Source organism: Centropristis striata, chromosome 3 (genome assembly GCF_030273125.1).
Source record: "Centropristis striata isolate RG_2023a ecotype Rhode Island chromosome 3, C.striata_1.0, whole genome shotgun sequence".
Lineage (NCBI taxonomy): Eukaryota > Metazoa > Chordata > Actinopteri > Perciformes > Serranidae > Centropristis > Centropristis striata.
In genome coordinates this window covers 39,443,413-39,470,889 of record NC_081519.1, presented here as the reverse complement: position 1 = coordinate 39,470,889, position 27,477 = coordinate 39,443,413, and the positions used below count along the sequence as shown (strand labels likewise).

The 27,477-nt window shown below is 36.0% G+C and overlaps 2 protein-coding genes across 4 annotated transcripts; one reads left to right on the top strand and one right to left on the bottom strand.

Annotated features, from left to right (window-relative positions):
• Positions 1 to 5,824: 5,824 nt before the first annotated feature.
• Positions 5,825 to 18,792, top strand: tespa1 (thymocyte expressed, positive selection associated 1). The gene is made up of 11 exons (XM_059328861.1): positions 5,825 to 6,006; positions 7,126 to 7,168; positions 8,771 to 8,811; positions 9,311 to 9,364; positions 11,904 to 11,943; positions 12,267 to 12,314; positions 13,030 to 13,125; positions 13,486 to 13,694; positions 14,371 to 15,479; positions 16,133 to 16,220; positions 17,935 to 18,792. The coding sequence occupies exons 1-11, from the start codon at positions 5,862 to 5,864 to the stop codon at positions 18,021 to 18,023; spliced, it is 1,962 nt and encodes a 653-aa protein (XP_059184844.1). The 5' UTR covers positions 5,825 to 5,861; the 3' UTR covers positions 18,024 to 18,792.
• On the bottom strand, positions 18,792 to 27,278 carry tarbp2 (TAR (HIV) RNA binding protein 2). 3 transcript variants are annotated; one of them, XM_059328478.1, is made up of 7 exons: positions 27,044 to 27,278; positions 24,345 to 24,659; positions 24,092 to 24,161; positions 23,842 to 23,983; positions 23,347 to 23,474; positions 22,576 to 22,771; positions 18,792 to 20,801 (listed from the first exon to the last, which is right to left on the bottom strand). In XM_059328478.1, the coding sequence occupies exons 2-7, from the start codon at positions 24,647 to 24,649 to the stop codon at positions 20,644 to 20,646; spliced, it is 999 nt and encodes a 332-aa protein (XP_059184461.1). In that variant the 5' UTR covers positions 24,650 to 24,659; positions 27,044 to 27,278; the 3' UTR covers positions 18,792 to 20,643. The 3 variants fall into 3 exon arrangements, with proteins under 3 accessions (XP_059184461.1, XP_059184459.1, XP_059184460.1); XM_059328476.1 differs by lacking the exon at positions 27,044 to 27,278 and adding an exon at positions 26,237 to 26,444; XM_059328477.1 differs by lacking the exon at positions 27,044 to 27,278 and adding an exon at positions 26,237 to 26,444 and having other exon boundaries at positions 23,842 to 23,959.
• Positions 27,279 to 27,477: the final 199 nt, after the last annotated feature.

Sequence of the window (27,477 nt, the reverse complement as noted above, 5' to 3'; positions counted from 1 at the left end):
ACGCCTCCACACAAACACACACCCAATCAGGTCTAACACTGTAAAGTTCCAGTGTAACTTCCATTAACTCCCTCATATTTTTTTTGTATGATAAATAAAAGATAACTATTAATTTAGGAGAACTAATTAGTGTTTAGGCTCAGATCAATCAGGAAGCTGGTCAACAATGAAAAAATAAAAAAACTTATAGAGAAGATGTGGTAATTAATTCTCCTCACTCCTTTTCGGACATATAAACCAATGCATCAAGTGGCTGACAATTTATTTTGTCTTAAGGCTTTTATTTTTTAAATAAATATTACTTGTTTGTATAATAATTTCTCTTTTTACTCTCTTTAAAAAAAAGTCTTATCCTGTCTCTTATCTCTTTATCTTATCTCTCTTTATTTAAGTTCTAACACTGTAAAGTTCCAGTATAACTTCCATTAATTCCCTTCAGCAGTATTGAATTCATATTTTTTGTATGATAAATTAAAGATAGCTATTAATTTAGGAGAACTAATTAGTGTTTAGGCTCAGATCAATCAGGAAGCTGGTCAACAATAAAAAAAAAATTAAAAAAACTTATAGAGAAGATGTGGTAATTAATTCTCCTCACTCCTTTTCGAACATACAAACCAATGCATCAAGTGGCTGATAATTTATTTTGCTTCAGGCTTTAAAAAAAAAAAAAATACTTGTTTGTATAATAATTTCTCTTTTTTTCTCTCTTAAAAAATCTTATCCTGTCTCTTATCTCTTTATCTTATCTCTCTTTATTTATGTTCTAACACTGTAAAGTTCCAGTGTAACTTCCATTAACTCCCTTCAGCAGTATTGAATTCATATTTTTTGTATGGTAAATAAAAGATAACTATTAATTTAGGAGAACTAATTAGTGTTTAGGCTCAGATCAATCAGGAAGCTGGTCAACAATAAAAAAACAAACTTATAGAGAAGATGTGGTAATTAATTGTCACTCCTTTTCGAACATACAAACCAATGCATCAAGTGGCTGACAATTTATTTTGCTTCAGGCTTTTATTTTTTTTAATAAATATTACTTGTTTGTATAATAATTTCCCTTTTTTTCTCTCTTTAAAAAAATCTTATCCTGTCTCTTATCTCTTTATCATATCTCTCTTTATTTAAGTTCAAAATACATTCACAGAAAAAAAAAAAGCAGTGGAAGAAGTATTTAGATTCTTTACTTAAATAGAAGTACCTGTATCACATTACAATGTCAATTCCCGAATATCAAACTTAAGTCAAAGTACAGTGTAATCAGCATATTGCACTAAAAGTATCAAAAGAAGCCTATAAGTAATGTAGGTTACTTATCACGCAGCAGAACAATAAGCCTTCAATGATCCCCAGAGGGGAAATTTAGGTGTTGCACAAAGACAGAAATAAGTACAGTTAAATAGGGAAGTAAAAACTTTAGTCATAATAGTTAGGCCTAGAAGAAGAATAAGAAGTAAAAGTGTGGTTAATGAGCAAATCAGCAAAAATGCTTACTCTGATTTTATATATGAATGCACACATTATTACTGATATTACTCTATGATGGTGAAGGAGTGCATCACAAAACATCAGCTGCAGCATTTCATGAATTTATAATTTGAGGTTATTTTTATACAGACCATCTCAAATTAAAAGACTGTTGAGGATATGGCATAAATGGACCATCTCTTTTTTTTTTTACAATAACAATCTTTTTTCACATGGGACCTCTACAGTCTATGAGCAGTGGTTGAATGTAACTTAGTACACTTACTCAAGTACTGTACTGAAGTACAATTTTGAGCTACGTGTAGTTTACTTGAGTATTTCCGTTTTATGTAACTTTATGTCTACTTCACTACATTTTAGAGGCAAATATTGTACTTTTTACTCAACTACATTTAGCTGCCAGCTTAAATTACTTTTTTAGGTGAAGATTAAACATAAAAATGTAATCTATCAAGGCGATTTGGCTATTTCCCCCTCATACCAGTAGGCTATATTGAGTACACTGTCCTCCATGAAGTTTGAATAAACATTTTTTTTACCTCCTTCAATGAAATGATTGTGACAATGTGATTTTCTATTTACATATTAGGTTTATATCTTCTCAAAACGTTATTAATCAATCTCAAACATATCACAATGAAAATTAAACCACAATTAATGAGAATTGTGTCTGAAAACAAAATTATTCCAAATTTATGGGCGACCTTAAAATTAGTCTTAACAAAATTAAAACACAGCTTGCATCAATACAAATAATCTAATAATATATTTAGAATATATAAAATAATCTGAGTGGGTCCATTCTGCTTTTTGATACTTTAAGTACATTTTGATGTTGATGCTTTTGTACTTTAACTTAATTAAGTTTTGAATGCAGGTAGTGGAGTAATTTCAGTGTGATAATAATAATAATAATAATACATTTTATTTCTAATGCACTTTTTATCAGCAGATCTCAAAGTGCTTAACAAGTAAAATAATTTTAAAAACAACTCAATAGAGGTAGGTTAAAAAGTCGGTTTCAAGTTTATCATTTCAATTTCATTTGATATTAGTACTTGCACTTCAATAAGAGATCTACGAGTTTACCCTGTGGTTTATCTGTTTTATAGTCAAATGTCACCTTTGACATTTCTAAAAAAAAAAAAAAAAAAAACCCTGTTCTGAGCGTGTGTGCTGTTGTTTCTGCAGGATGTGTGACAGCTGCGTCCCCACGCTGATAAAACTGTTGTACTTCAGATGCAAAGTCACTTCCTCCAGGCGGCTCTGGCTCCATCCCTGCGATGATCCGCGCCAATTTACGCACACATGCAGGCCGGCTGACAGCAGCCGGGGAGAAGCTACCAGAATCTCGTCACCGTGAAGTTTTGTTAGAGAACCGGAGCAGGCTGGATGCAGTTTGAGAGGTTGCTAAAGGTTGCAGATCAGTTTCAGGTATCTCAGTGAGCCTGCGACAACAGGAAGCGAGAGGCAGAGAGCCGCGCACAGAACTGAAACCTCCGTCCATGGAGGTAAAAACTATTTCTGCTCTTAACTCTGCTCGCTGTTTTTGCTTTAGACAGGAGTTAGGAAAACTCTCAGGAGCACGGTAACGCTTTATAATAAGGTCCTTAATAACTATTAATTATCAAGTAATAAGGCATTGTTCTCGCTTTAGATCCGGTAGTTGCAAAAAGCAAAGTTAACTTATAGTTAACTTATAATAGATGAGCAATAAAGTATATTTTAATATCAATAAGCAAACAAAATAAGATTAATAAAGGCATGGCAAAGACATAATGGGTGGGTCATGGGTGTTTGTAATGCCATTATTAACACTTATATAAGCTTATAAACACACAATACTGTTAAAAAGCATCTTGTAAGGACTTACAAGGGCCTTATTACTTGTTAATTAATGGTTATTACAAGGACCTTAATATAAAGCGTTACCGGACTAACTTATAACACAACCTGTAGACTTTTCAACGCTGGTTATGGAGAAAATCTGTATGACAATATAGGCTTCAAAATACTCTTATCATCTCCAAAAACTGAACAATCCCCTATTTTAAAAAGGGGAAATCTCTTTAGAAACACAACCAGTAGGCTATATATTCTATGATGCATGTTTATTATAAAAACTTTAGTTGTTTATATCTCTAACTAACTAACTAACTAACAGATTGTTGATGGGACTTATTGATATTTCTTATAATTTCTTAGATTTAATTTCTTAGAATTCTTAGAAATTATCTTTCACATGGGCATGAGTTAGCCAGAAGTTATATATTTTGTAAATGTAACTTTTAATCAATTTCGATGGATCTATCTATCACTGTTTATTTCAGCTCTTCTTTACTGTATGTCATCTTACATAATTTTCTATAGCTACTAACTATGTCTTTAATCTTCTTTTATATGCACTTCATTTAAAAAAACTGAGTGATATTTCATCACACTTAGGTTTTCATGCACCTATACACACATTTAATGCTTTTGTCCTGGAGAAATATTATTTATTTTTACCTTTTTTTCAGTCAGCTGTGCTCTATGTTACAGTTTGATTTATATTACATCATGTGGCTGATTTGAGTTTTTATTAAGCTCTACTGTATCAGTAAATGTCATACACAAAAATACATTTGTATGAAAAGGTGTTTACGCTTTATAAATAGACTTGGGAATGTTTTTCAATATTAAAAATATTAATTTTAAAGCAGTAATAGAGTAATTCATCGACCGTAGTGGTGGTGGCTGCTAATCAAGTCAAAGCGTTACATGTCATATCAACAGTTGAAACAAGTTTCCCTCTACAATGAAATTCCTCCTTTGCCTTTCACTTTGAATGCCATTTTCAAAAATATTCGAGACAAAAACTACACGGTTGCCCATAAAGTTAGAATAATTTAGTTTTCAGACACAATCCTCTGTTAGTTTTTGTTTCATTTTCATTTTGATATATTTGGAAGAGAGAGAGAGAGATTGATTAATAAAGTTTTGAGAAGATATCCACTTTATCGGTCAAGAATAAATCACATTGTCACAATCATGTCATGGAAAGAGGTTAAAAATATTTTATTCCAACTTAATGAGCGACCATGTATGAATATAAGAAAAATAAATAAAGAAGGACACTATTTACAATATAGAGTGTTGCAAAATTATGATTGAGCTGTGCAACAACATGCACACAGTGGCTGAACTGTATACAATATACAGTATACAGTACGTGATGTGAAATATTAAGAATTAATCCGTCAGAATTTAGTGTTACATCACAGTCTAGTGTGTCAAAGGCTTCAACAGCGTGCCAAGTATCACACTTTATGAGGAAGCATCCTGTTGATAAGTTCAGCTTCACTGATAAGGTTCCCAGAACTGTCAGTCTCAGCCTCCAAACATCAGTCAAAATGGTAATTTGGTAACGCTTTATATTAAGGTCCTTGTAATAACCATTAATTAACAAGTAATAAGGCCCTTGTAAGTCCTTACAAGATGCTTATTAACATTATTGTGTGTTTATAAGCTTATAAGTGTTAATAATGGCATTACAAACACCCATGACCCACCCATTATGTCTTTGCCATGCATTTACTAATCTTATTTTGTTTGCTTATTGATATTAAGATATACTTTATTGCTCATCTATTATAGGTTTACTATAAATAAAGATTACATTTATTTATAGTTAAATACTTATAAAGAAATATTAATAAGTCCCATCAACAATCTGTTAGTTAGTTAGTTAGTTAGTTAGAGATATAAACAACTAAAGTTTTTTATAATAAACATGCATCATAGAATATATAGCCTACTGGTTGTGACTCTAAAGAGATTTCCCCTTTTTAAAATAGGGGATTGTTCAAAGTTTTTGGTGATGATAAGAGTATTTTGAAGCCTATATTGTCATACAGATTTTCTCCATAACCAGCGTTGAAAAGTTGTCTACAGGTTGTGTTATAAGTTAGTCCGGTAACGCTTTATATTAAGGTCCTTGTAATAACCATTAATTAACAAGTAATAAGGCCCTTGTAAGTCCTTACAAGATGCTTATTAACATTATTGTGTGTTTATAAGCTTATAAAAGTGTTAATAATGGCATTACAAACACCCATGACCCACCCATTATGTCTTTGCCATGCCTTTATTAATCTTATTTTGTTTGCTTATTGATATTAAAATATACTTTATTGCTCATCTATTATAAGTTAACTATAAGTTAACTATGCTTTTTGCAACTACCGGATCTAAAGCGAGAACAATGCCTTATTACTTGTTAATTAATGGTTATTAAGGACCTTATTATAAAGCCTTACCATATTTTTTTGTCTCTGTGCCTGTGTAGCTTCGACCCCACCATGTTGCCCAGCCGTGTGTGAACTGAGGCGATGGAGAGCCCGTCGTCCACAGTGAGGCGGCGAGCCTGGATCAACAGCAGCCGCCAGTGGCCCACTCTGGAGGAGCAGGACTCTGAGGAGCCGCTGTGCAGCCTCCCCTCTGCATCTATAGCAGACGATGATGTCTTTTCTGAGGGTGAGTCCTGCAAACTCAGGAGAGTGTGAAAGATCTCTCCAGCATCTACACATTATGTAACAGCAGATAAACTGAGCTGGAGGATGCAAATGATCCATTACAGTCATGGAAAAAACTATTTGACCACCCTTTTTATTCAATTTCTTGTTAATTTCACTGCCTGGTACAACTAAAGGTGTATTTGTTTGGACAACTATAATGATAACAACAAAAATTGCTCAAAAGAGTTGGTAACACTTTACAATAACCATCATTTATAAATGATAAACAGATCATCATCATTTATAAACTATATATAGACCATTTAGAACGGTAAATAGATAATTTATTAATGTTAAACTATCTAAATCTTTTAAAAAATGACAAATAGATGGTATATTAACGTAAGTTTCTAGTTACTTCACCATTAACAAACAATTAAATTATAATTAATAGTTTATTAATAGTGTTAGTTGCACTCATTATAACATTTTTAACACCATATTAAGTATGTTAATGATTTTTAAATGATTCATAGACCTTTAAGAAATTGATTGAAAACATTGAAAGATTAAATATGTATATAGCACTTTGTAAATGTTAATAATTGGTTTATAAACCATCTATAAACATCACTTAGATGGTTATTGTAAAGTGTTACCAAAGAGTTTAATTTAAGAGCTTATATTTAGCCATTTTCCATGGTTTTCTTGATAATAACCATAATCATTATCAAGAAAACCATGAAAAATGGCTGTTGTTATCAATATATTTGTCCAAACAAATGTACCTTTAGTTGTAAAAGGCATTAAAATGAACAAAATATTGAAAAAAACAAGAGCAGTCTAATCATTTTTCCATGACTGTTTATACTTTAGCATCAGTGCTAATACCGTCATTAAATATACATAAAATAAAATAAAAAGTCCCAACTGTGATGTATATGTATAGTGATATATACAGTATAATAGCACAGGACTTGGTATCACTTCAATGCAATTCAAGAATCCACTTTCATAACAGGATAATTCCAAAGATACTTTTTACAGTGTGCACGTTTGTTATGAATAAAAGAACATAAAGAGTTGTTTATTTCACAAGAGTTTCTCATAAAGCTTTTATCTTGTGTAATTTCCACAGGATGCTTCACAGGAAAGATTGAAAGCTGGCTCCTGGGTTGTGGGTGAGTCAGCTCTCTTTACTGCTTTTTTTCTTTCTTGTTCTTTTGTAAGATGATATTTTTGTTAGTGCCGGCTCTGAAGGACATGTGTCAGTCGCTGGAAACTGGTTTAGCAAACAGTTGAGTAGAAAGTGGAAACTCTCTGAGGTCAGGTGTTCCAGGAAGACGGTGACGGTGGTGAGGTAGCCACATTGTTGTTTTCACCACTATAGCCGGCTGAGATGATGTATTTTTACAGTTCCATTTGGAAAAAAAATGTTTATTTGAGCTATTTATAACCATGATGTTAAAGGTTATGAATAACACATACGTAAGATGTCGTTCTGGATGATGACATGATGCAGACAACATTTTACTGCAACGCTGACTATGAAAAAAAAAAGAAAAATATATACTATTTGCAAATATGGTCAATGCACATTTTTATTACTTTATTATATATATATATATATATATATATTAATTTATGATTATATTTTTAGCCTTATAATTCAGCCAGCACTATTATATGACTGTCTTTTTCCCCAGTTATATTTCTTTATTGATTTTAGCATGTAACATACACACAGTAACACACATACCTATACATACATAGACAACACAATAGTAAAATAAATTAGAATAAAATAGGAAAAAAGGTAAAAATAATAGAAATAAAAATAATAATAACTCAGCTATGGTCACAATGCATATATCTCCTTTTCATCCGATCGGATCGCATTTAGTACAAGGGGTTAGGTTACAGTCAGAGTCCATAAAAGGTTCCCTTGTTCTCAGAAATATGTCCAAATAATTTCTTAGACTATACGTATGTTGTTCAAGACATGAAGTTTAATTCAGAATTATGTTGAAAGTGTGTAGGAGTGTTGGAGGCCTTTGGTGATTCCAGTTCAACAAGATGCATTTCTTTGCCACATACGATATTATTCCAGTCCTTTTTAACAGATATAGGATCCATTGTCTTGCATGACTTTTTTTTTTGATGCATTTCTAATGAACATTGTTGGACGGAGCCTGAAATCCAAGATTTTCTTTGGCAACGACTGCTTCTTTTAATTGTCGTGCACATGGTAATAAAAGAAACCTTGAGCCTCCTCACAAGGCTGAGCCTCCCCTTTGTCCTTTTCCCAAATGTCCTTGTGGTTTTAGGGTAAGATTATTATATAACTACAAGGAAATAAAAGTTCCTTCTTCCTGCTTTGAAAGTCATTGGAGGAAGGAGGTCAACAGTTGCAGACATCATTCATTCATTTCACGTCGCTTATTTCTGAGAAGGAAACTGGAAGTCAGCGATGTTACTACATAAGGGGCGGCGTGATGGTTTATGCTTTCAGGGAATTCAACATTAAAATGAGCAGCTTGAGGAGGTGTTAGAGGTGTTGACCCTAACGCTGCTTAGCGTGTGAAGAATTCAACAAGAGGAAGATGTCAGCAGCCTGTAGAGAGCTGATTAGGGAGTCAATCACACAAGCATCGCTACTGCACCGGCTGCTGTCCACATGAGGCTATCTATGCAAACGCACTGACTAATTTGATAGAAAAAGCATGCAAATGACTCTGTGTAGGTATGGATTCGTGCATTAAATATTTGGATAAATGTTACAGGTCAGAGGCCAGCTCAGAGAAGTCCGGTCAGCTGAGTTTTGGTGAGTATGAACTAAAATATGTCATCAAATCTATCAAAAAATCTAAATTACTTTATTCATCCCCGAGGGGAAATTCAGTTAGTCTGGTAGAATCTCTGTTAGAATGAGACAGTCTGATGGCTGTAGGAGCGAAGGATCTTTTGTATCTCTCCGTCCTGCAATAACAATGTGCCATTTACCAAAGCTGTCATGCACTTTGCAAATTTACTGCTGGATGTGGTAAATGCAAATCAAGTCAAACACTCTTTTCTTTTGTTTCAAACCCTGTCCATAAACACCAGCATTGGTGGAGGAAGTTTACTTTTATATCAGTAAGAGTAGAATTACTGCAATATAATAACATATTATGTTGTAGCAAAGTAGAATCACTAAAAGTTTAGTAAATATACTTACTTTTCCACCAATGGAAATTACCATATATATAGTCTCAGAAAGTTCAGATATAATGTGCAACTACGTGTGAGTTTACTGCAGACACTAACTGTGTTCTTATCTACAGAGTCTGTAGCCAAAGGCAACACCTTGGACGATGAACTGAGTCTTGGTGCTGATGGTGAGTACACCCACACACACACACACACACACACACGCACACACACACAAACACAAACACAAACACACACACGCATGCACAGGCCCATGCACACACAAAGGAAACTAACAAAGCAGGAAGTGTCCTGATAGGAAAATGTAGTGTGTTTTTTTATTCTCTGCTGTTATAAATAGTGGAGACAAAGACTAACTAATCCATTTTAAGAATTCAGAAAAATGTCCAGTGTTACGCAGTATTATTGTCCATCTGCCAAGGAGGATGCTGTTTTTTAGAAGGGGAGTTTTCGGGTGGAACTTTTCCTCTTAAAGGCTGATGATTCATAAAAGATTTAAGTGTTTTATATGAAATGTAATCACACCGATATTTTACACATACAGTACTTGCATTACAAAATAAAAACAATTGTTTCAAGGTTAAATGTCAAATTTTACAGTTTAACTAATATCTTTGGGTATAACAGCAGAGAAGAGAATTGAATTGGGGGTTAGAGTCCTTACTGCAGCAGTTTGAGTCAGCCCTTCCTCTCCCCTGCCTTTCCTGTCTCTTTCTCTCAATATCAAAGATTGGCAAAAAAATATATATCGAAAAAACAATACAAAAATGGCTTTATGCCTTTAATCTTGTCCCTTGATGCTTTAAAATGTGTGATATGTCCTGTGGTTTTGTGACACTCTGCAGTGGTTAGCACTGTCAACTCACAGCAAGAGTGATCTGGGTTTGAAGCGGCTGGCCAGCTCTGGCCCCGTGGGTTTGCATGTTTTTCCTGTGTCAGTGTGGGTTTTCTATTTTCCTCCAGCTTCCTCCCACAGCCCAAACACATGCAGGTTATGTTAAAGGTGCTGTATGGCAATCTGGAGAAAGATACTGCATACTGTGACTCTTAACCCATTGAGGCCTGAAAAATCGCTGGGCGATTTTAAAATAAGCCTCTAATTTTCTGGAAATTCTGGAAAATTCTGGGAAAAAAAGTGTCAACTCTTCTACTAAATAATATATTTTTCAGCCTCTGTAGCAGATAGAAATGAAATTCAAAAAGGTATTTGAGAGCTTATACAATTACTACAAAACGACGTATTCCAGGCTTCAATGGGTTAAGCGGAGGTCAAAGGGTGCTGTCACAACCCGAAGTTTAGTCTGTTTCAATCGAACTCTGTTGCGGTTAAGTCCTTTTTATGGTTCATTTGGTTACATGTGAACGCTGTAATTGTACCCTTGTGCGGACCAAAACAACCGGTCCGAGAACACCTGCAGCTTGATTACCCTGTGAACGTAATCCGACCAAATTACCCTTATTTCTGCTGAAATCTGATGCTTGACATCTGGGCTGAAGAACACATACAGGAGATGCTGAAAAAAAGTCCATAAAAACAATGACATTTATAAAAAATCATTCGAAATCAATCTGAGGAGAATTGTGCACATGACAGATCAAAGCAGAATGTAGGTAAAAAAAAAACTTTGACCGCAATATTTCCAACCAATAAGATGTAGAGGATTAGTATATTTCCAGCCTTTGTACACACCCTTCCGCAAATCTTTGTCTTTATTTGTTCTGCATTCATTCATGCACTGTGAAAGCAAACCAGACTTAATACAAAATAAACTAAAAGTATCAATTTCACCCTGTTTCGGATTAAACAAACAGACTTTGGTTGTGAAAGCGCCCAAACTGATCCATGAAATGGCCGGTGTAGCTGCAGGTTTTGGTAACTCTTTACAATAACCATCTAAGTGATGTTTATAGATGGTTTATAAACCAATTATTATTAACCATTTACCATTGTTTTCAAGCAATTTCTTAAATCATTTTGAAATCATTGGCATACTTAATATGGTGTTAAAAATGTTATAATGAGTGTAAAGCTATTAATAAACTAATAATTATGCTTGTTTATGGTAAAGTAATCTATTTGGCATTTATAAATTATAGTTCAACATTATTACATTTTCTATTCACCATTCTAAATGGCCTATATATGGTTTATAAATGATGATTAAACATTAATAAACTACCTGTTTACCATTTATAAATGGTCTATTTACCATCTATAAATGATGGTTATTGTAAAGTGTTACCGAGGTTTTTGTTCCAGAAAAGCAGGAGCAAGCCTGATGAAGCTCACTGAATCACCTGCACTGACTTCAATCAGTTGATTTGTTGTATCAGGTGAACTTGGTTGGAACAAATATCCAAATATCGAAATTCTGCATAGGTGTGTATGGTGAGTGGTTGTCCCAGTGCTCCAGTCTCCTTGCAGCCCTGTCAAGGATCAGCAGTTACAGATTATTAATAGATGGATGACACGTTATGTACTAAACATGACTTATGAGAAGTGTTTCATGACTTCAGCGGCTGTATGTCGGCTTCTGTCGACATGATTACACACAAAGTGATAATGAGTGGTTTACTGTGATGTAAATCTACATTTCACTAAAGAAACCCGACCAATTGCAAAACAACAAAACAAACTCTCATTTAGATGCATATCAACATATTCCTTTTTTATTCTGAAATTATTATTTCTCCTTGTTGTTTCAGCTTCTTTGTTAAGCGGTGGGGAGATTCAATCTGGAGCTGGGTGAGTAGCATCTTTAAACTTTTAATTGTAGCAATGAATCAAGACAGAAGGAATGTCGTGCTATTGGATTAGTGAATATTAGTTAATGTGTATCCATGTTGCTTTAATCATTATACTGACTGTATTTTTAACTCAATTTCCTGCTTTCTGCACAACAACACAATTAAAATGAACTGTCTTTGATGTGTTTTTTTTCTACTTTAGAGTCACATTTTTAGTGATGAAAGACAATTTGAGGACTTTCTTTCATTTGTGACTTTCTGAATACTCTAAATCAACACTAAAGGCACTTGTTATCTTTCTTCTTTCTTCTGACCATGAAGCCTCACAAAGCATCCTTCCTCCAAACAAGCTCCAATCAGACTCACCAGGTCAGTGTTTGACTTCTGCTCCAAAATAAACAGATCAGAACATTTCAAAAAGTAGTACAACTTATCTTTGTAGGGCTCCACGCTAGCGACCACCGTGGCTATTCAATGGTTTGTCACCATTCTTGTATATGCAATATCTCAGGAATATCTTTGAAGAAATTGGAAGAAATTCATTTTAACTGAAGGATGAATGCATTTGATTTTGGATGTCAAAGGTGAAGGTCACTGTGACGTCACAAAATACATACATTTCTGTCCATAACTGAAGAATTCATAGACTTATTATGACAAAAATGTATTTCACTGTCTCACTATATGGATAAAATAATGACGTGATGCCATTTTATACCCAAAGGTTAAAGGTCAACTTCACTGTGACATCATAATCTGAACTTTGAAAAAAAAAAAAAAAATTCTGAATATTATTCAATGTCATATCTCCAATATAGAAGGACATAGTATTATGATCATATTTCAAATTTGGTTCATATTAGCTTCTTTGCAGGACAGACATGGATGTAAACTATAATTTAGCAGGCATACAACCATGAGACAGTAATTCTGTAGAAGACAAGTTCACTTTTTCTTTTGGAAATAAACTAAGTAAACCATAGGTTTTCCATTATAATTTAGATGAATATTTAAGATTGCCGTATCTTTCCTCCACATCTAATATGTAGATCAAGCATTATAACTTTTCACGTCTTGTCCACAGTACCCCTCGTCAGGCACTATGTCAGCCAACGCTGAACTTGGGCCACAGCATGGCCTCCAGCTGCATCTCCTCCTCCACCATTAAAACTACATCAAGGTGAAGCTTTAATACTTGTTAAAGTTTTGCTCTTTAATAATCTGCTTGACAAGTTGCAAGTTTCCAAATCGATTTCTCCCAACATTTATCTTTATTCTGAATAATATATGCTTATAAGTTTATTGTATTTGATGGTATTTTAACCTTTTTATTTATTTATTTGTTGTTTTATATTTGTATTTATTTGTCCCATGTTTCAGTATTTTGTCAAGCCCTTTGTAACTCTCCTTATAAGCATTAAACATGCTGAAATTGTACTTATCTAAAATCTACTTAAGCCTAAATCCCAATGTATCTCAAAGTGCTTTACAAAAACCCTTAAACAAATCAATTTCCTGTCTTTTGTCACATGCACACTAGTATATCAGAGGTCCTGCAGATTCTTTCGGAGGATGCGGAGGAGACGCTGTACGAGCTGGGTTTTGGCAGCGATGAGCCGCAGGTCACTGTCCGCATCCCTCCTCGCTTCTTCACCTTCCCCTCTCAGACCCAGGGCATAAACTTCCGCCTCTTCCTGGATTCACAGCTCCGGAGGATACGGGAGGAAGACCCCAGCCTCTCTCTTGCTAGTAAGACTATGAATAGGTCACATGAAATGTGTGCTATAAGGTGGAATAAATCTGGGATGCATTGTGATATACTACTATTATTATTATACCGGCCTTAATTATTTATTATTATTACTATTATTATTATATATTTATTTATATATTATATATCATATTATTTTATTTATAAATATTTATAATTATTTTATTTTATTTTATATTGTTACTATTTATTTATTATTACATATTATATACTATATACTGTACTATTATTACAATTATATACCGTCTAGTCACTATAGCATTGTTGCCATCATATCATCAGTATCATTACCATCATCTTGCCAACCATCCTACCAACTGATCTGCTTTTTTTTAACTTGTGTCCTTGTTCTATTCTGTGTTTTCATTTATGCTACCTCAGTATATTATTCTATTGTATTTTATTGTACTTGAATACCGGACTGCTGTGACAACCGAATTTCCCTTCGGGGATGAATAAAGTAATCTATCTATCTATCTATCTATCTATCTATCTATCTATCTATCTATCTATCTATCTATCTATCTATCTATCTATCTATCTATCTATCTATCTATCTATCTATCTATCTATCTATCTATCTATCTATCTATCTATCTGCAGCAAATGAGGTCAATATTACTTGTTTTAATTGACAATTAATTCCTCCCACAGGTCGTTTCAGACAAGTGCAAGTGCTCACAGAGATGGCCAACGCTTTCTACTCCCTCTACTCCCACGTGTCTCGCACTCCTCTACAGAAACTGGCAACACCAGAGTTTAACTTCTCCTCCTCCCCTGTGGAGAGGATCGAACGCTTCAGGAGCAGCGTCCGCAGCGAGCCACGCTCTCCTGTGGAGAGACTGAAGGACACCGTCTCCAAGATGTGTCTCTACACCGGCTCTCCTCGTGGCTCAGACTCCACCTCTCCGCAGCCTTCACCCAGAAAAAGGTCCAGCCTCCCTGACGTGGTGGATATAGTCCTGGAGAAAGCCAAGATTGGGTTGAACAAAAAACTGGATATGGGGGAATATAATAAGAGCATTTCAGCTGTGGATGTGGGGTTTGTCACAGATGGTGATGAACCCTGTGACAGTGGGAAAGAGGAGCAAACACAGCAGACGACGGCAGACTCAGACATTGTTCAAAATGGAAATAAGATGTGTCATAATGAGATGCAGAGCACAAAACAAACAGATAAGGTCGACGGTGATAAAACAGCCGTCACACCAGCAAACAGCAGGACTCACAGTGTAAGAACGTCTCTGGCGTCATCAGTATCAGGAGAAACTGTGATAGAAATAGAGCATCAATTTATTTCCCCTAAAACTGAGACAAGGACTGCTAACATGAAACCAGTTGCCAAGGTTACATATGATCTAATCTGTCCTCAGATAGTAGAGAGTGTACACCAGGCGCCTTTCTGCTGTCAACACACACATAGTCCAAACACAAACTGCTCTGAGACAGAACGAGATACATCCTGTCCTGGATCACATAAAACTGATACACAAACGGCTATCTCTGAGCCGAGTGCATCCACATCACTTCCTGTCCTCACGGCGAGCGGGAGCTTAGCCCAGTGCTGCATCACTGTGACTGGCTGGGAGGAGGATGGCGCCTCACTGCCAGATTCCGGCCATACCTCTACTGTCCCACCTGTCCAGACATGCGAGGAGTCAACCAAAGAGGGGAAAAGACACTACCTGAATCCACTGACACATCAGGGCCCGGGGCAAGACTCCAATAACCTGCAACAGGTTAACTCCTTTGAGCTCGAAGAGGTAGTAGTATGTACAATAGTTACAAAAGTATTTTATTTAACTGTATAAAATGTGATCTTAAAAAGAAGAAGTCTTCAGATAAAGTATTTGTAGTCATAGACAGATTATGAGCCCCTGGGGACAAAAGACCCCACCACCTTGCTTTCATAGGAGCAGGACACAAATATTTTAGTTGCTGAGACCAGCTATTCTCAACCTTGGGGTCCCAAACCCAATTGGGGTCGCAAGGTGATTTCTGGGGGTCGCCAAATCATTTTGGAAGTCAGCTCTGTCTCCACTGTGTTAAAGTGTTCATGTGTTTTAGTCTTTTTGGTCACTTAATGTCTTTTTTTGGTAATTTTGTGTTTTCTTTAGTCATTTTGTGTCTTTTTTTTGTAATTTTGTGTCTTTTTTGGTCATTTTGTGTCTTTTTTTGGTCATTTTGTGTCTTTTCTTGTCATTTTGTGTCTCTTTTGGTCATTTTGTTTCTTTTTTGGGTGATCTGAACTGTCCGTGTGAGATTCTGTTCAGTGAGCGGGGGTCGCGGACAACCTGCATATTAAATTGGGGGTCGCAACTCAAAAAGGTTGAGAACTACTGGCTTAGACTCTCTTTGCAGTTGTTTTGTGTCTCTTTGTAATTGATTGTTTTTTCCCGGTCTGTTGTCTCTGTAGGTGCATAGTGCAGGAGAGGAAGATTTTGGACAATCAGTAACTACAAGAGCAACAACCCCCCTGTTGTCCAAGAAAAAACACAACAAAGGTATATTTATATTTTATGCGTGAATGACATTTTTTTTATATGAACACAGGTAAAGTAGTTATATTTTACAGGAACATGACCCGTATTGAATGCCCTCATTGTAAATAATACATGACTTAGTTGCCTTTCCAGTAGAGAAAGTGACCTGTTGGGAGTCATTAAAATTAATAAAACACAAAGCAGTTCCATACAGGTTGTCCTACATGCTAGAAAACTTTCTGCACACTGGTTCCCGACCGGCTGGTGTCCTTTATATTTTATATTATTTTTTATATTTTATATTATTATAAAATTATTATTTTATATTTTATATTATTTTATATTATTTTTTTATATTATCATTATTTTATATTATTTTTTTAAAACACACTTCCCCCCCCAATACAATATATACAACTATATACAATAATAGTGACATAATCATTTATATAAATAAAAAAAAATACAGTTCTAGTTTGTCTCCAGTCCGCAATAGGGACTCATGATCGGCCTTTTTATTTTATTTAAACCCGCTCCTCAGACTGCCTTAGACCGTCACTTTACATGTGTTATAGGTGGGGGGAAATCGATACAGTATAGAATCATGATATTTTGCCTGGCAGTATTATATTGATTCATGGCCGGTGATGGTATATGAAACAAGAAGATCTAAATAATCTTCAGGCACCATGTGCAGGATATCGTATCAGGAAGTTGTTGAAATAACGCTGCAAAATTAGGCTATTTTTATGTGCTGATTCACACCTCTAACATGTATGTAAAGAATTCTTTGCTAAGCTTGAATATTTTACTTTGCGCTTACTGTAGGTCTCAAAATAATGTCAGGAACAAAATAGCCTATATTGGCATTCTTTTATAGAAATAAATCCTGTCTTCCTCAGCACTGTAGAAGGCAGATAGTGCATGCCACATTTCTATCCGTTTTAGATTACGGTGACATTATTTATATGCATGCTTGTCCCTCAGTCCTAAAACCACTTGATACAATTTATCATTCTGTTATTAGATTTATTACTGGCGATGGGTTCATGACCCATCACTGCCACCTCTATCACAATGTTGGTTGGACTTCCCTGGCTCTAAGAAGGGAGCAACACTGTATATTGTTTGTTTATAAGGCACAACTAAAAAAAACTACCATTCTACTTATCGAGCCTAGTGAGCTTCAGATCTTTTAACTTTCCAACTCGTTCATATAACCCACTGGCTCTAAATATCCCTGCTATTAAAACGGAGGTTGGGAAATTCGCTTTTGTTTATTTTGCTTTAAATTGAATAATTTACTGTCACAGCTTCAGTTGGATACACTGATTCCTTTTAATAATTTTAAAGACATTCTTATTAATCTTATGATTTCTGAATGTGTATGTACTCATTGAATTTATTGTGCTTCTGTTGATTATATATTATTATGGATATGTAGTGTAATGTGTTAAAATTGTATTTGTACTGTAATTAGGGCGCCACTGGAAATGAGAGCTTGCTCTCAATTGGCCCTCCCTGAATAAATAAAGGTGAAATGAAATGAAAAATGAATAGTTTAGACAAATGTTAACAGAAAAGGAATCATGTGTGAGCATGCTATTGTGCAGGTGTACAAGGAACAGACTCTATGTGCCTTTGTGCGTCTATTCAGGTCAGACTGCAGCTGTGTTAGTGCAGTGGAGTACAGTGTGTGGAGTTGTTGCCTGACTGTGTTATTGTCCCTGTGCAGGTGAGGTGATCCGGGGCGACAGCATGCAGTCAGACAGCAGCGGCTACGCAGAAGAAGAAGTCAGCCCCTCAAACATACACAGCAGATGACAGAAACCCAGAACTCCATACAGACATTGTCAAAACGATTTCTCTCCTGTGGACTTTTTTTCATGCACTGAAGATTTAAGTTTCCAAGCAAAGGACCTCCAATCAAACAGGCCCAACAGATTAAGATGGCATGGTTCTGTTAGAGACTTTGTCACGACTGAAGAAGTTAGTTTTTTTGCAATAAGAAGAGTTGGAGGCATGCAGAGCATTACATTTCTCCTCAGTTTTCATACTGAATATTATATATAAGTCGTCATTCAGTAAAACCGTTCATGGTCTAAGGTCTTGATGAAATACTGTGTGGACCATATTTTATTTAAATGCACAATGAGGAATTATCGTTTTAGCTATAGGTTTCTCAGTCAAAATCAGAGTTTGGTGACGTAAAGTAGCGTGTTCATGGGAGATGTTTTCTTCATTCTTCATTCCTTGAGTGTTTACTGCACATAGTGATCAAAACCAGTCAAAATCTAAAAAGTAGTGTAAAAATGTGGCTTATAGCTGGACAAAATGTCTATTATGCTAATGCATGTGGAAAGGGGATATGACGCCATCGACAGGCGACCAAATGACCTTGAACTTGATTAAAATTATGGATTTTTCCTGAATTTGAAAACACATTTGGGAAGTACAAAACTTAAAATATGACAAATCTATTGATTTTTTTAGAAATTTCAATGTAGTAAATGTATATATTATACCTTTTAATAGCAATTACATTGGGAATTTGCACATGTTCACAAGTTATTACAACAGTTGGCAGCAGAATGTAGAAAATGTTTTATTGGAAACAAAGTCAATTTCACACGGAGCTCACATTTTAATTCATAGTTTCTCTAAAACTGGGCAACATTTTCTACTACCACAACAAAGAAGTCTATCATATCATATTCATTCATGTCAGCATAGACGTCAATGGTGTCAGCAACAAGAGCTCACAAAAAAAAAAAGAGTTCCTTATTTGAATTATCAGAAAACAAGATCTGCTTTTTCAGCGAATGAGGTCAACATCAATCACACCAGTGGGAGGAGATGTACAGAAACTTGGTCAGCCTGCATTGTGCAAAGGGCATTATCCTTTCAAGTAGTGCAAACTGTTTTCAACACTATTTTCAATACTTCCAGCTGAGTGCAAGGCAGTGTATTAACCGGTATGCAAACATGTAAGGTAGTACATAAGATATATAAGGGGGTTGTAATGAACCGTTACACTAAGACAGAGCAAGTATGTGGAGAAAAGAATCACCATCAATTTTCAAATATCATTATAGGAGACAGTCACATTGATAGGAAAAAGCAATCACAGGGTTTTTTTTAATTAGAAATGAAACCATACGGGAATAATGAGCACCAAAAAAACTGTGAAGCATCACATGAGAACATGTGGTGGGTCTGTTTGTCTGGTCTATGATATTGAAAGTCTAAACTAACAGGACCAATGCTTTATCAGAGGACTCACAGTACTTTCTTCTGTAATTCTTTTCACCCAAATAGTTGACTTGTCTTTATGCTACATTGAAATGGATTTACTTGTCATGTTAAGACTGTGTGCTAAATCTTTTAGCTACATTTTTTAAAGCCGTTATAACGTAATTTTATATTGCTGTTTGCACATTCAGGAGTAATTGGGACCAGTATGAGTATTTTTTTTTTAATTTTCATCACAATTAAAAGGACAGCATAAGTACTTTTTCACTTGCTACAACATGAGCCCATCAAAACTGCTTACACTAGAAGGATAATCCATCAATCGTCAGTCATTTTCAGTCATTAGAGTCCCAGTCCTTCTTAACATTTTTTACTTTGGGAATGCCAAAGAGTGACACGATTAGAAAGGTTAAATTTCCAAAATCTTTAACCTTACGAGTTCATAATGGTAAACAAAGATAACCTGATGCGTTTTCTAAATTCATATATTTAAAGGCCCAACATTAACAGAATCACAGAGAAGAACACTTTGAGTTTTTAGGGTTCAAATTACTACACAACAAAAGCCACATTTTCTCATTTAAGGTCATCTGAAAACACGGCAGTCTTTAAAATTATTCGGCAGAGTCCTTTTCTCTCCATGTTTCGGCACACGGCTGGGAATTTTTGTTCCATTGATCCATCGATGATCTGGGAATAAACGAAGCACCAGTAATCGCCGACTCCATAGCCCAATTTCTACAAACTCTTTTTGACCTTTTGCAATTTTTGCTGTATTAGAATTTGTATACAGTTATTTCGGGAACTCACTGCAAGAGCACCATTTGTGATTTCAGATAAATACTTTTTAAACTTTTAAAGATTTTAGGAAAATACAGTACTGTGTATGGATGGCGAGCAAATGCATTTTTAAAAATAATTTGTGACAAATATGCAAAATGTCAAGGAGAGGGGTGCAAAGAGTTTTTGGGCAACTAAATCTTCATTGGCAACGATAAGAAATCCATGGGACCAAAAAAAAAAAAAAAAAAAGCTCCGGGGATTAATTTAATGACAAAAAAGTCTCCATTTCCACATCTGAGGTAATTCGCGTTATTTAAACTTGTCACCAAAGTGCCTCCGTCGTCCGAAGAGGAAATTGATCCTGGAATCCTGTGGTGGCGAGTTCGAGTCTGTGAGGGGGGAGATGGCATCACTTCCCACCAGCCATGATTTTGAGGTACTGCAGTGCATTGTGGGCCGCGTTGGCTCGAGCGGCATCTATGCTCGGAGCAAAGCCGTGGCACACCGTGATTGGCTGTGTGGACAGCTCCACCAGACACTGGCACAGGCCGCTCAGACTGCGCTCTTCTGGAAAACAAAGAACAAGAACTATTGCTTTTACACTTGTTTTATTCAGCTGTGTTTATACTATAACTGATATTTTTCTGCTACCAATGCTGCTTTGGAAAGGTCTCTCTACATTAACCCATTGAAGCCTGAAAAGCGGATACGTCGTTTTGTAGTATTTGTATAAGCTCTCAAATACTTACTTAATTTCATTTCTATCTGCTACAGAGGCTGAAAAATCTATTATTTAGTAGAAGCGTTGACACTTCTGTTGAATTTCCAGAAAAACTTCCGGTTTTAGGGGCTTATTTTAAAATCGCCCAGAGGTTTTACAGGCGTTTAGGCGTCAATGGGTTAAGACACAATTCTCAATTTAGATGATGATGTGTCTCACACTCTGCATCCATTTCAGCACTGCAGTATATTTCAGTGGCATTTCACTGACAAATATTATCGTCATTATAAATCTGATTAGGGATGACAGTTATGACCCTTTTACATACTGTCACTAACCATTAATGTGTCACAGACTACATTTATAACATAATAAAAAAGTAACCCATAAATTTAAACCCATTTTCTCATTCAATTACAGCGTTATTCCGTTAATGCTTAAACATTTAAAACTTCATATATTTGGATACATCATATTCTCCATAGAAGATATGGTAATAATGAGTTACCCATCACACGTTTTAATGCTATCAAACAGAGAGAAACAAGCAAATATCAATCTAATAAAATTAGAATTTACTGATCCATGTTTATTGGATATATTATAACTAGGGTTGTCAAAAGTATCGATACTCAAAAAAGTATCGATACTAAAACGTTGTATCCGGATACAATACTCATTTTCAAAAGTATCGAGTATCTGAAGCTTGTTATCATAGCTGCAGTTTCTTTTTGCACAACTGTTTTTTATTATAAACATTTAACCTGTGGTTCTGTTAATTTTTACATGTTGCATTTTTCTTGTTAATAAAAATATTTCTGTTAAATTTTGGGGTCTTTGTTTTTTTATCCTTGTGGTATCGAAAATGGTATCGAGTATCGAATATTTTCCTGAGTATCGGTATCGAGTTGAAAATTTTAGTATCGTGACAACCCTAATTATAACACAAGTGTATTGATCTAAAATTTACTGGCTGCTGGTTCTTCAACAAAATCCAGCACACTTAACAAATAAACATTAGTTATACAAGCTTAAAATTCTGTCCTTCTGTGAAGCACTGTCCACCGATAAGAGTGTTGGCCAGCATAACAAGCAGCTGCAGGCCACTTCCTCTCTATCTGCATCCGACAGTAATAATAACCACACAGCAGGCCGTTTGTTTCGTGGTATGCTGCCATTAATATATGTACCCATAATGCTGTGGAAGTTAGTGTGTGCAAATGGTGTAAACCTGATGAAAGTAGTAAGACGCTTCCACACCAACCAAAAATATGCCCCCTAATGAGGTTTATCATATGCAAAATGTAAGCTCAACTATTCCATCATATTTACACACTTCTAAACTAAAGTGCAGCTCTTTTTGCATGTTGACACATAACCAGTGACTTCACATTTTCTCTCAGTGTTAAACTCCCCTTGTAGTCACACTGTTGTGCTCTGCAGAAGGTAATATAATTCTAATGTATTCGAAACAGGGTTCACACAGTTTTAAAGAACTTCCCAGGAAAAATTCCCTCAAATTCAAGAACCTAGCTTTCTCACTTGCTTGCATATTTAACCGGCACCCTTCGACATCACTCATGCACACCCGCGCAGACAGCAGAACACAGCCAAACTCACCTAGATCCAGGTAACTGACGTCAAAACGCTGCTCCGCAGACAGATCGCTCAGCAAAGAGCAGAAGTTGGAGTCAGTAGGCATGCCCAGCGGGTGGCTGCGGAGCTGGAGGATCTTCTCTCCGGCAGAGTTTCGCAGAGAGTCCCATGTACAGCTGAAGCCTTTACTTTTACCCGTCTCAGCTCTGCTCCCCATGTGCTGTGTGAGAGAAGTCAATAAACTCTATTATATGCCAAGATTTATGACCGAAAAGCCTATGGTAGTCTGCATTACATTTAAAGTAATACCTTTTCCCATCTGGCAAAGGACTCCATCTCTGTAAAATGCTTCAAAAGATGTCTAAAAGCTCATTTAACTGCTGTTTTAAAATTCTAATTCACACACAAATACACTTTTTTAACATGTTCGTTTTTGTTTTTGTTATTGTCATTATAACTTGTTGATGTTATACATGTGTTTTTTCTATTATCAGTTTATTTCTTTCTAATAACTATGACATTTTAGGTGGAGGCTTTAAATAAGCCCATCTGGGTTTTCTGCCTCTCCCTGCACTTTACATTATATGTTATCTTTGTCATTTTATGTAATTCTAACTGTGCAAATGAATAAAACCTAAAACCTAATTGACAAACAACTGGAAACCACAGACATTATTCACTACTTTGCAATGCAAATACAATATTGGCATGTTATGCAGTGTTGTGCATCCTTTCCTGTAATAATAATAATAAGTTAACATGCAGGGTGGAAATGTATTTCCATTTGTTTCTCACCATGTTAAACGTGTCTTCTTCTGGGTCAGCGTCATTGCTGGTTCTCAGGTCAACGGGGACGTCGTGTATACGGGATAACATCTTAGCTGCTGCATTTCTCTTGGCTAGCTTCTTCGAGGTTCCACTTCCTGGAGATGAACAGGATATTGAGTAATGCTGAGTAATCTTGCAAAAGTAAAGACCACTGATTGATGATGAGATTGATTCACTCAGTCAGACTTTGATAAGCAAAGTAACCAAAGAGTTTACTTGGTATCTGCTCTAATTTAGCGAGCCTAATCTGTGTCTTGCTGTTAATATTGTAATTTATAATAGGCAGCTGTATGCTGCGCCAAAGACTGGTCAGTGCTCCAGTAAATAGAGTGTTGCGAGTACAGATCAATGAAGGTCAAGTAGCAAAAATCTAAATATTCAAGACAGTGGATTTGTTCCATGAGACAAAATCCTTAAATACAGACAGAAATATCTCCAAAAAGAAAGCATTGTGCATTTTACCGATTTCCACAAATCTCTCGACTCTGCAGGTCATGGTGAACTCCTTGCGGTGTGCTGGACCAGACTCCTGAGTGACTGTGTACTCTGGCAAACGCCATCCTTTCTGCACCACCAATTCCTGACAGAGACGTACAGACAAATACTTAGAAAAACAAAAAGCATGCAGCTATAAAGTATGCATGTATTGTTCAAACTGGAAAGTCAGTCAAACAGCAAAACAAAAAAAATAATCTTATCTTTGCGTATTCACCTGCAGAGCTCCTACAGGGTTACATTCAGACTGCTGAGAACTGCCTGAGGTCTTCATCTCTGACTGGGAGCTGTACAGAAGATGAAATAAACAAACACAGAAGAGGAAGTAATGAAACCACACAGACCTCTAGCTTGCTGAATGCTCAGAAGACATCATGTTACATCAACTGATGTTACCACAATGTTTCTTTCACATGTGGCTACTTCTATGTATCATTGAAGCTTGTAAAGAGATGAAAAACGAAACTGACCTGTCTCCATCAGTAGACACGTCAACCCCAATAAACCCGTCTACTCCAACACCAACTCCGGCGGGACCTCCAAGACCTCCTTTGAGCATCTTCAGAGCAGCCTCGGCTGCTTTGTGCTTGGCTGCCTTCTTGCTGGGCCCTTGGCCGGTGCAGCTGATCTCTCCGACGGAGACGCGGAACGTGAAGTTGGGCTGGTGGGCCTGTCCCTCGGCCTTCAGCAGGTCATACACTGGGGTCTTGCCTATCCGCGTTCCATACTCCTGCAGCAGACTGATGGGCGTCTTTCCGGGATTCACAGCCAGCATTTGCTCAATACTAAATGAAACAAAGACGCAGTATGAGAAGGAGTGATGAGCAGATGTTGATTACTTTACAAAGGGTTTTAGAAAATTGCATCATTAATATCTTTTCAAGAAACATTTTAATCAATCAATGATTCATTATATATCCACCAATATATAAAACTATTCCTTTTCAAATGCATTTATGGTGTATTCTATACAGACAACTAGTTCACCCAAATATAAATATATATATATATAAATATATGCTGTAATTTCCCAGTTCTGTAATTTCCCAGCTTGGGATAAATAAAGTATATCTATCTATCTATCTATCTATCTATCTATCTATCTATCTATAAGTTACTTTGAAGGTAACCAGAGTAATAATATACACTTACAAAAATAATTAATGCTTTTTCAAAATTGTATTTACTTGTTAAAGCAAGAACAACTGAACTTATAATAAAAACATAATGCTGACATTGCACTGTCATGGCATATAGCATGGGCTGGGTTGGGTATCATGTATTCTCAAATCATAAGACTGAAGCCCAAGTGAGGTCACAAGTCATTGGGGTTAAAGTTGCAAGTCTGTTTTGATTATGTCTAGTCTAATGTCATTAAGATTGTGACTTAAGTCCAAGTCTTGTGACTTGAGTCCACAACTCTGATGTGTTATAACTGAAGAACAGCTTATTTCCCAGAGCCTCCATCACACCCTGCCAAGAACAAGAACTGCGAGCATGCACACACATACACCAAAGGAACTGTGACTAACACACGCACACCCTTAGAGACTGCTAAACTCTAAATAATAGCGGTTTATTAAACTTTCACCAACTATATATTATATATATATTTATGTATTACATATTTCTTTTAATTTTCTATTTGTTTTATTTTATATATTGTCTTTTATAAATGTGTGTGTGTGTATATATATATATATATATATATACACACACACACACTTTTTTTTCTAAATACATGGAGAGAAGCCATGCACAATTTCATTGCACTTCAGTATAATGACAATAACGATTTTTTAATTTTAATTTTGATTAGTATATTTCTATTACTTTTATCAATGGTGATAGACTAAATACTTTAAAAAAGTACCTGAAAAACTAGTAAAAGTAATAGCCAATACTAATTAGAACAGCTTACTGATAAAGGTTGTGCTTATTCTTTATAGGGCACTGGGTATACAGTAATAACTGTGTTATAAAGTGCCAGATCATTAAGGTTTATTCTTGTTGCTGTAACTTGGGCTATATGCACAAATAAAGTGATGCTTAGATCTTACCAGCAAAACTATAACTACACAGCTATAAAAAGTGATTGAAATAATGACGGTGATGCAAATATATAGAGTTGGGTTAGTGACAGTAAACTCAGGTAGACAGCTGTACCTCTTCCAATCACACATCGGACACTTTATGAAGCTAGCTGAGTAAAGTTTATATTAACGACATGCTTGTGTGTTAGCCAGAATTAAAACCAGCAGCTTTGTTGATGCAAACACTCAGAAAATCTTTTAATAAAAAGGATCTATTTATCAGACTGCCCCCCCGCTAGCCAGTGTGCTATGCTAGGTTAGCTTCACACCTGGAGCACCCGGAGTTTCTCTTCCAGCTGTCCGATGCTGTCTCGTCGTTCATTCCCTATTTCACGCAGACAGAGCCGATCGGTATCGGATGGTTTATCCCCCCACCAAAACAGACACTTGCTTTCATTAGACGGTATTTTCCCAGACAGATAACGAGGCAACGACATGTGAAGAGCAGACAGACCCCTCCGCTCCGACAGAATGCAGCCAGCGGGGTCCTGTTGCAGCACAAAGATGACGTAGGATGGAGTACCGGTAAAAACCCGAAACCTCATTGGTCCGTGGACGCTTCGGGTTAGTTCGGGTTAGTTCGGAAAATACCGAAGTGGTTGTAGTTTTGAATTGGACAGCGTGCGAGGCTAATATCCAACATCCACGCGCTGTCACAGCAGTAACAGGTGAATAGTCACTCACATCACTGAGAACTTAGTTTGCAGTAAAATAAGTAAGAATATTAAAGTCTTAAGTAGAACTTGTCCATTTAAAAATGTGTCATAAAGTTGAACTAAATAAAGTTCCTGACGTTATCTCCATGACCTCGCTAGTTCAGCAGTTAACATCAAAAACAGCGTGTTTTCACCGTTCAGACAGTACCAAATGTCAACTTTTATAAAAATAAATGATTAACGTCAGTGCAGGGAGAAACACAACCAAAACAAACGAACTTCATGAGTGTAACTTCACGTTGTTTTTTGCAGCTAGTTAGCCACCAAGCTAGTTGAAATCTTCAAGCAGCAACTGTCAAGACAACCGCATTGAATGAAAAAGTGCCAGAAAATGGAAGTAAGTGCTAGTAGCAACTCTACCTGAGTTCATGTTAGTTGTTTCTGCCTCGTTTTGTTCTGCGTGTGAGAAATTCATTGTCCTACAATTTATACTGTTTTCTGCCTGCGCAAAAGGAGCTGGTTGAACTGGACGCTTCTCTTAATGATAGGCTGCAGCAATGAAAGAGCATTTGTTTGCCTCGACAACTTTCATTGCTTTCTGGACCTCTGTGTCACAATGTGTCATGACTGAAAGGAACCAGAAGAGGGCGACAGTCAGTCACTGATCAGCCCATCTGACAAGCCTCTCTGTCGGGGCTTTGTTAGTTCTTTGGGGGCCTTGGGTTGTCTGACACCTGTTATCACCACTATGGGCCAACACTGTAACACAGGAATCTCAGTAGTTTAATAGACTGAGCATTCTAAAACTAAAAAATTAAAATTAAAACTGTAATTTCCCAGCTTGGGATAAATAA